The sequence below is a fragment of the Phalaenopsis equestris genome, unplaced genomic scaffold (assembly GCF_001263595.1).
Source record: "Phalaenopsis equestris unplaced genomic scaffold, ASM126359v1 Scaffold199148, whole genome shotgun sequence".
Taxonomy (NCBI): Eukaryota; Viridiplantae; Streptophyta; class Magnoliopsida; order Asparagales; family Orchidaceae; genus Phalaenopsis; species Phalaenopsis equestris.
This window is the reverse complement of record NW_018219037.1, coordinates 86,541-96,648: the sequence shown is the minus strand read 5'-3', so window position 1 is coordinate 96,648 and position 10,108 is coordinate 86,541. Positions and strand designations below refer to the sequence as shown.

At 39.0% G+C, this 10,108-nt stretch overlaps 1 protein-coding gene across 2 annotated transcripts in view; it reads right to left on the bottom strand.

Annotated features, from left to right (window-relative positions):
* LOC110035701 (vesicle-associated protein 4-2-like) overlaps window positions 1–9,476 on the bottom strand; it is a 42,072-nt gene extending 32,596 nt beyond the window's left edge. For both annotated transcript variants that reach the window (XM_020739971.1, XM_020739972.1), the window contains exons 1-4: window positions 8,971–9,476; window positions 7,714–7,784; window positions 7,537–7,618; window positions 6,922–7,043 (exon numbers count right to left, since the gene is read on the bottom strand). In XM_020739971.1, coding sequence (XP_020595630.1) covers window positions 6,922–7,043; window positions 7,537–7,618; window positions 7,714–7,784; window positions 8,971–9,271 — 576 coding nt within the window. In that variant the 5' untranslated portion in view covers window positions 9,272–9,476. The remainder of the gene's footprint in view (window positions 1–6,921; window positions 7,044–7,536; window positions 7,619–7,713; window positions 7,785–8,970) is intronic.
* Between the last annotated feature and the right edge of the window lie 632 nt (window positions 9,477–10,108).

The following is a 10,108-nucleotide window of genomic DNA, read 5'->3' as shown; positions in this document are numbered from 1 at the left end:
AAAAAAAACAAGTGGGAGAGGCTCAAATATGAACATTTATTTCAGGAGTCCAAAGAAAATAAAAGGTAGGGATGTCATAGATCTGGCTGCATTTTAGAGAATATGTTATTTGAATGTTTAGTCCTGCCAATTTTATTATTTGGGACTTACATTTGCATAATATCCGATTATGCAAATAACCCGCAGAGATAAGAGGGTTTACGTTGTAACGAACAACAACCTCAGAACCTAAAGCAAATTAGAACTTCCACTGCACAATATTGTTGCACAGGTGCCTAAAGAGGGAATGTGAGGGTTTACGTCGCGCTAGGCGAGCTACCTCGAAGTCTTATGGGTTGTTATTATGCTAGGAAGATAATGTTGAAGAAGATCCACTGGTTGCTCGCTCCAAGCTCCTCGTCGTGCTGCCCACAAAGTTAGCTTCAAGCTCCTGTTGTAGCGATGACTCCAGGGTTTAAGTACTTGAGATTGGTGATTTGTGTTTTCCAGTTTTGGTGTCAAAGTTTTGTTTTGTTTGGTTTCAGTTTTGGTTTCAGTTCTGGTTTTGCGTGCAGAGTAGTCAAATTGCAGGTAAATAAAATGTACTTGAAAGCTAAAATGCAATAAAGTAAAATGTTATAGATAAACTGTAAAAACTACCTAGGCATCTGCTACTGTTGCGTTATTAATGTTATGAGCATAGTATGATTTGCAGCAGATTTAAATAAACTTGAAAAAAAATTAAACAAGACGAGAAAACCCAACGCAAACGTCAGAAAAATGAGTTGTAAAAAAATCACGAGCAAAAGAAACTCTTAGCCACATATGAAAGATCGGGACTAGTATAAGACCTTGGTAATAGTGGGGCGCTCAGAGCTGGGCTGTGTGCTTCCCGATCTTGAACAGGAGTTACCGGCCCGACAATCTACAGAAGGCAGTCTTTAACCTCAATCCAAATGACTAGCCGTGGACCTTTATAAATTTTCATAAAAAGATTTTCATGCAAAAGTTATTATTTAAGTCTTTTTCATGCAGAGTTCTTTTAATCATACAAAAGAAATTTTTATTTTATTTTTGTAAATATTTTGTAAAGTCATACAGTCCACAGACTAGTCACTCTAATCGAATCGGCGAATAGTATCATAGGTCATTCCCTCTCCCTTATTGAAGATCTTTGAGGTAGGAGATACTATTCTAATAATCTAACCTCGTATCCTTCGTTTAAGCACACATAAGCAATGTCGTCATTGCCCTCGCCACCTAGACCTTAGACTTATCCTAGTCCGATGATCCATATGTGGCTTTAAGAAATTTCCGCAATTGTCAGGAGGATTTGAATGTAATATTCAAGCTCAAATCCCGATGCACTGGCTAGTCCGATGATCCATATGTGGCGTTAACAAATTTCCCCCATTGCCAGGAGGATTTGAGTGTAATATCTAAGCTCAAATCCCGATGTACTGGGTTTTACTGTAGGTTAAGTCATTGAGGGAATTTCACTGTTCATTTAATTAAGGAAGCATGGACTACGCCTCAGTGCGTCTTCATGTCTAGTGTCTTAATTAGCTTGTGAATCAGAATTAAGTGTCAAGTTTCGTGCTCCTAAAATCTAGGAAGCCTATGCTGAGAATTAGGTGGATGGACTCTCACCTAGGGCGTGCTCCTAAAATCTAGGGAGCCTACACTGAGGACTAGGTGAATGGACTCTCACCTAGGGTGTACTCCTAAAATTTAGGAAGTCTATGCTGAGGATTAAGTGGATGGACTCTCACCTAGGGTGCGCTCCAAAGCTCTAGGAAGCCTACACTGAGGACTAGGTGGATGGGCTCTCACCTAGGGTGTGCACCTAAAGTCTATGAGGTCTACACTGAGGACTAGATGAATGGACTCTCACCTAGGATGTACTCCTAAAACTCTAGGAAGCCTACTCTTTAACTTATGCTTAAGGTGATTTAAGGTTTTCTATATCTTCCAATTAATTAAATCATCAATCCCCATCTTTATGACTTAACCATTGAACAAAAATAACAAAACGAACTAAAAGAGAAGGTTGACCCACTTCCAAAACTAACAAATCCAATAGAAAAATAACACGTGAATCAACCTAAAAATGTTTAAAATCTTTCAACAACTGTAATTAAATAGACTCTCGCGAAGAATGCTTAAGTTTGTTGCAATACAGTGTTTTGATCGGCTCAAAACTTTTCCACTTAAGTAAGAAAAAGAGATGTCCAAAAGTCACCAAATAGACTCAGAAAAATGCGGACAAAAAGGTGTGGACAAAAAACCATGAAATAGAATCAAGCCCCCAAGCCACTAGACGGACCCAAGAAGTGCAACCCAACTAGCCCCTAAATAGTCTCATAAACCGTGTATTTAAAGGAAATCAACACCTAAATGCTACGTACATTTCTCCAAAAACAGTAGGTAAACCAACCATAAACAATGTGTTTAAGGGCTCCAAAATCAGCAATTAAATGGGCACAAAGTCTGCATTTAAAGACACCAAAATAATACATAAACTGTTTCAAAACAGCATTTGTAAGTCTCCAAAATCTTCATAAATAAGATTGTTCAAATTTTTCATATTATCGCAATGACAAACTTTAAAACTTTCAAACTATTCCAGACGAGACCATCATCAATGTTTGTATAGGTATTTCAATAGAAATGACAAAAAAAAAATTCATATGTTTTCCAAGTGAAATCATTTCATGGATGAAATCTGCATAAATGCTTGCACATGAATTCCAAATATAGGTAAGATAATATATGCATGCAACAAAGATTGGAGTTCAAGTGTTAGATATGCGCACATAAGTTGTGAGAGGTATGCATGTAAATACTTCCCAAATCAAGAACTATGATATAAACACCTTATTCCAAATATAGGTAAGATAATATATGCATGCAACAAAGATTGGAGTTCAAGTGTTAGATATGCGCACATAAGTTGTGAGAGGTATGCATGTAAATACTTCCCAAATCAAGAACTATGATATAAACACCTTGTTCGCTGAATACTTCACAATATATTCATAATTTCAGATGAAGGTGATAAACAAATAGTGAGCAATTGTGAATTCTCCGCAACTAAATTCCCTGCCCATTCATAAATATTTTGTTTCACAACAAAACTTAGTACCATCTGAATTCTACTTTCCCAATCATACGGTAAATGTGGATACATGTAAAGTTAATCTCACCCTCTAAGTTAACGAACGTAATTCAGGATTTAACCTTAACATATAATAGTATGGTATATATATTTATATATATATATATATATATCTACAATCATGTATCAGTTTGGGCTACCATTAGTATAAAGTAGATTTTAAAGCCCGAAGTCATGTTCAAACGCAGCTGCTTGTGAAAGAGATTGAATGCATCAATTTAATTATCTCATTTGAGCATAGCAAGCACATGACCCATAGGGAATCACAGTATATTTTTAACTTGATGATGACTGAAAATAACAGGAAGTTTGAAACAACGAGACTTTTTTTTTATCTTGCATGTATGCGAAGGGGAATAGAAAAGAGGCACCGGGTTACCTGGCTGAAGTTCGTCGCAGAAAGCAGAGTTAAAGAGGGGATCTTCGGCGCAGAAAGCAGAGGAGGCAAGCGAGTGTTCTTCGATGTAGAGAAGAGAGGAGGTCAAGTGACTGTTTTGATCGCGGGGAAGATGGAGGCGGGCAAGCAGTCAAGCTTCTGTCGAGAGAAAAGAGGGAGCCCTATCCGACCTTCGGCCGAGAGATGGTGAGTCGAGCGGGAGTAAGTCGAAGTAGGCGAGGGTTGCGATGGAGTCGAATAAAGCTTCTCTTACGTAAGGAAGAAGGGCGACGGCTTTCGGTGTAGAGAGGAGTACCGATCTTCGGTCGAGCGCCAGAGGAAGGAGACAAATCGATCTCGGTGCAGAGGCAGGGGGGGTAGATGAGTCGAGCTGGATTTCTATCGAGAGAGGGAGGCGAGCGTTGCGGGGCTGTTTGGCGTGAGGAGACGAGAGGCGAGCAGCTTCGGTTCAGAGAGGTTTTCAGCGCGAGGCGAGGGGGAGGCGAGGCAGGTGAAGGTCTCGGTACAGAGGGAGGAGAGCGAGTCTCGGTGCGTGAGGCAGAGAGGGGGAGAAGGTGAGCGGAGGAGTGCGATCGAGCAGGGCCAACCAGAGGAGGAGCAGATGAGGCGAGCGGGAGAGCCGAATCTCCAAGGAGGAGCCCGAGCGAGTTTTCTATCCCTCGAATTCCAATAACCGTTAAGCTGCGTTGGGCGGGGAATTGAATACCTGCAGTAGCTTAATTGGAAAAGCTTTATCGGGGGAATTAAATGATAAATTTAAAATTTAAATTTTGAATTTTGAAATTTCTGAGCTGAAGTAATTAGCCCGTGCTTAGCCCATGTCCAGCCTGAATCGAACCCGAGTCGGACCTGGATTGAGCCCAGGCCCGCGCACCGCTAAAAAAAAAATGCATCGATATCCATGCTAGTCGCTCGCGCGCACACCATAACAATGCGGGTGTCCTTCTTAGCTAAATTCGATGTCTTGAATGCATCTGTGCGGTCCGTTTCGTCATCTGGGGTCATCCGGACAAGTTCGTCGACGGGCGAGTCGATTAAAATCAAAGTCGTGTGTGGTGCAGTGAGTGCGTGAATTGCGGCGTTCACGAGTAATCGAGTCACAAAGGGTTCACCTAAGGCCGTTTGATCCTATAGGAACTCATTTTCGGGCCCTCTACATGTTGGTCCTTAGCCCTTGCCACTAGAAGTTGAGTGCTTGGAACCACTCATGCAAGTTCTTCACAAAAATGAGTCAAGAAGTGATTTGAAGTTCTACGTGAGGTGGGCTCCATTACTAGTCTGCTAAGATAGTCAACAAGAACTCCTAAGGCTAGATTTTGGGTTATGGGAGTAGGAGACTAAGACCTCACTAAAAATGAGGTCAACAAATGGACCCCAATAGGTGTGGTGTGCTAAACAAGCACACTGCGCGTATTGGTGTTGACCGAAGTAATCAACACGATCAAAAGAACCATCTAAGTACACCATACTCAGAATGAATTGATCCAAAGTCAAAATCAAATTTGAGTTGGGACTTTCCACTAAGGGATTCCCAATCCAAAGACAATAGCTTACTGAAGATTTTTAAATGTTTCCGCTGGGGATGAAGGAATTCGTCACATGTTTGCGTTGTTTGATTGTTGTGAATTTAATTGAGTGAGGAGACCATTTTGAGAAAGGAAGTACGGGGCCACCATGTGGGATTTATGCCAAAATTTGGAGACTGCCACCACACGGGATTTACACCAAAATTTAGGAAATATCATGCATGCAGAAAGTTTAGGGATAGGATGTGGAAAATATGTGGAAAGAATCGGGCCCTCTACATGTTGGTCCTCAGCCTTTGTCACTAGAAATTGAGTGCTTGGAACCACTCATGCGAGTTCTTCACAAAAATGAGTCAAGAAGTGATTTGAAGTTCTACGTGAGGTGGGCTCCATTACTAGTCTGCTAAGATAGTCAACAAGAACTCCTAAGGCTAGATTTTGGGTTATGGGAGTAGGAGACTAAGACCTCACTAAAAATGAGCCTCACGACTAAGACCTCACTAAAAATGAGGTCAACAAATGGACCCCAATAGGTGTGGTGTGCTAAACAAGCACACTGCGCGTATTGGTGTTGACCGAAGTAATCAACACGATCAAAAGAACCATCTAATCTAAGTACACCATACTCAGAAACACGATCAAAAGAACCATCTAAGTACACCATACTCAGAATGAATTGATCCAAAGTCAAAAGACTTTCCACTAAGGGATTTTCCACTAAGGGATTCCCAATCCAAAGACAATAGCTTACTGAAGATTTTTAAATGTTTCCGCTGGGGATGAAGGAATTCGTCACATGTTTGCGTTGTTTGATTGTTGTGAATTTAATTGAGTGAGGAGACCATTTTGAGAAAGGAAGTACGGGGAAAGGAAGTACGGGGCCACCATAAGGAAGTACGGGGCCACCATGTGGGATTTATGCCAAAATTTGGAGACTGCCACCACACGGGATTTACACCAAAATTTAGGAAATATCATGCATGCAGAAAGTTTAGGGATAGGATGTGGAAAATATGTGGAAAGAATCGGGCCCTCTACATGTTGGTCCTCAGCCTTTGTCACTAGAAATTGAGTGCTTGGAACCACTCATGCGAGTTCTTCACAAAAATGAGTCAAGAAGTGGTTTGAAGTTCTACGTGAGGTGGGCTCCATTACTAATTTGCTAAGATGATCAATAAGAACTCCTAAGGCTAGATTTTGGGTTATGGGAGTAGGAGACTAAGACCTCACTAAAAATGAGGTCAACAGGGTAGCGGTGCGGGTATAGAATAAGTATCACAAGTCACTTTCTAATTAGCTAAATGGCAGTCCACTGACTCCACTGTCAACCTTGGATTGAAAATTTAGTTATTTGGGTACATGAAATAGAGTAAGAGTGGAGTATATGGCTGTATTTTCAGAAAGAGAAACCAAATATTATCTTTTTCACCATCCGGTCCTTCATCTTCTTACCCTAAAAGCAGAAGGCACCCTTCAATTTCCCTGAAGCACCCTTCAATTTCCCTGAATCTTTTACTCTTTTAAGAGTAGCTCTTTGCGTTTTAACCGTGCAACAAAATAACCTACAAACATTCTTATGATAAACCTTAACAACCCACAAGCATTCTTATGATAAACCTTTGTTAAGAACTTCAAAGTTAAATAAGTCATGTTGGTCCAATTCTGCTTTGATCTATCTATATATATATATATATATATATATAGTAAATCTTACACGTTATATAGCTATGAATTGGATAATTTACTATCAAATGTAAAGACAATATAAAGCATATCTCCACTTAGGAGAGGTCCCCAGCAAAGATCATCTGTTTACAAAACATAAATGAGGAAAGACTTACCAACTCTGGAACATATTCCATGGGCCCTTTCACCTTTAAGCTCATGATCTTAAATTTAACTTTGTTTTTCAGATCAAGCAATGGCTTCTCATTGTTCTCTGGATGCTCCACAAACTTGAAAACTGTGAATTTAAATTATAGATGAAGAATCAATGCGGTTGCATTACAGTTCTTTGTTCATAAATCAATGATAAAGAACTGAAGTCCGAAGAAACAGGTATAAATGGGTTACTAGGAATGAGATGTAGAAAAGGATTCAGAAAGCCAACCACCAGGATAATTATTATGATGTTTATAATGATAACATGCACATTAAAAAGAAAAAGAACCAAGTTTAAGAAAAAAAAGCCGAAACAGGATGATTGACATACATACCACTCAATTCTATGTATTTACATATCTAACACCTAAACTTCAATTTTTACAAAAAATGCCACATTCCCTATGTATGCAAAGGTGTATCTCGCTTTTTAAAAGTTAAAATGATGGTATTTTTTATGTGATATGAAAGTATGGGGTGGTATAAATGTAAGAAAATAATGTTTAGATGCTAGACATGTAAACACATAGAAATTGGGTGCATAAATGCATGTTCTCCAAAAAAAGGTATAATACCAGTTGATATAATACTCTCTCCTGGAGAAAGTATTGCACCAGGAGGACGCATAAAACAACTTTTCGGTGCAGTTGTTTGAAACTGTAAAAGAAAAATAAAATCAGATGTTAACAATTTGTAGATACAGAAAATGTAACCACACAAAATATTTTAAACAACAAAACCACTGCAGTTACCTTGAACGCTACATGGGATTTGCTAGTATTCTTTATTCTGATTGCACTTCTAACCTGCTTGCCAGGTTCATCTTCAATTTAAACGACAAATAGTTAATTCCAACCTTAAAAAAACCATCACAAAAAGAAAACTGAAACCTAAAATTGAAAAAATAAAAAAATTTAAGTAGCAAAATAAAAAAATATAAATAAAAGAGCTATTAAAATTAGAAAAATTTATATGTATACCAATCAATTCTTTCTTATTTAGCATATCTAGCACCTATATTTAATTTTTTACAAACACCTTTCCTAAGCATGCAAAGGTGTATTTAACTTTTTAAAAGTTAAAATGGTGGTATTTTTTATGTGATACGAAAGATTTGGATGGTATAAATGTAGCAATTATAGTTTAGGTGTAAGAAATGTAAATGCATAAGAATTGGGTAGTATATACCCTTTAAAATTATTATGGAGGCTATAAAATTATCACAAAGCAACTGACCCTGTTCATATTCAAACATGTAGTATACAAATCAAACACTAATCTAGTAGTAGAAAATATTAAAAATGAGGCATGATTAATCTAGGAACTTTTTTTTTTTTCTGGAAAAATTGAGCCCAAAGGGCAATATATGTGATTCAAATATGTGACATCATGGCGGGAAAGTAAAAACTCAACCACTATGTCATGGTAAGTGTGCAATCGGGAAACTAATTGAGATGCTTAAGTTACACACAACAGAAGCAATGATAAGAATTCAACCATTACAAAGGGTGTGATATTGTATGCAAGTTTAGCAAAATTTATAGATTATTCACTAAATCCAATGATTAAACCAAATAACAGTTCCACAAAAAGTAAAACCAAGATGACTGATAATCCAAAAATTAAGACATAACACTTCCAAAAACAAAAAATTACCAAAAAGAACAAAATAAATGTGATGCTCTACAGTTTAAGCTCATAGTCTAAGAATTCCACTTGATTATTTCAATGAACCAAGAACCAAACCTGACAATTCAACAAAGCACCGCATTCACCTAAGTCCTAACAACACCAAAATAAAAGAGCTACCACTGAGCAAACAAACAAAATAAAAGAGATTCCACTGACCGCGTTTAAAGCAATTCAGTAAACTCGAGAACCTACAATCAAATAAACAAAATGATCGTGCATGGAAAACCAAATATTTTTAAAAACGTTTCATTAAAACCCGATCTTTCATGCATCATTAAAAAACCATTTCGAAATCCCTCCAAAACCAGCTCACTAACATGGGAAGTAAAGTTTATTAGGCGGATCGAGCCGAAGTCGGCGGCGCGTCGGGAAAATCGACTTCGCCACCGAAGAGACCGAGCTGCCACCGGAAGAATGCTGCGCTCTAGACCCCAAAGCCCCGGCGACCTGACCAACACCAAGATGGTGCTGATGATGGGTCAAAGACGACGAGGAGTTCGTCGAAGAATTCCCACCGCCACCTCCGGCACTAGAAGAGCCGGTCTGCCAGAATGGAATCGGGCATAAACCCCAGATTTTTCCATCTGACGACCCCGCCCTGTCATCGGCGACTGCCATATCTCTTGCTTCCCCTTCCGCACAAGCTTAATTCGAATCAGTACGAGAATCCGAGTGAGCGTGGTGATTGCTGGTTTGATAGGAGCGGGGAAGAAGAAAAGTGAGAACTTCACAGAAGATCGGTGTTGGTGAGTTGGCGAGCGTCTCTTGCCACTCGGAGTACCGGGGATTAACATTCATAGGGATCGGCAAATATAATGTGCGACCTTTAAAAATCAATTTATATAAAACAAAGTTTGTACTACCTGGATCAACAGTTTGAGATTGATTGAGAGGCTCAACTAATACTATCTAACCAATCTTACATGTGTGTGTACACACACACACACACACACACACACAGACTCACACCAACATTGATCTTGAAGAGATCTAACAGTTCAAAAGAAGAGCGAATGATGGAGTCCCGCCAACAAAAGATTATGGCTAAAGCCGACCGCTAAAGCCGGTTGAACTGTAAGATAGTCCAGAGGCGACTAGAGGATATAAGAACAAGCAAATCCATGTAAGTTTTGATTTCTTAACATCTTCAACCACCTAGAGATATCCAGAAGCCCATCATTAGGGATGAAGGATCGACAGTCAGATCATATCAACTGACCAACTCATTCTAACCAAAGTCATCCGACCGAGTTGATCTCATCTAGTCAAGCAGATCTAAGTTGATCGAGATAGTCCAAATTGAGCTTAGTTGGCTAATTTAAAGGGTAGTGAAGCAAGAAGCTTTTACATGTAAAGTACCAATAACATCCTAGACAAACCCCTTTAAAGTATGAGTAATAATATAACATCACAACATTATACCCTCGCCCCTCTAAGTGGGGAGATCGTCTTATG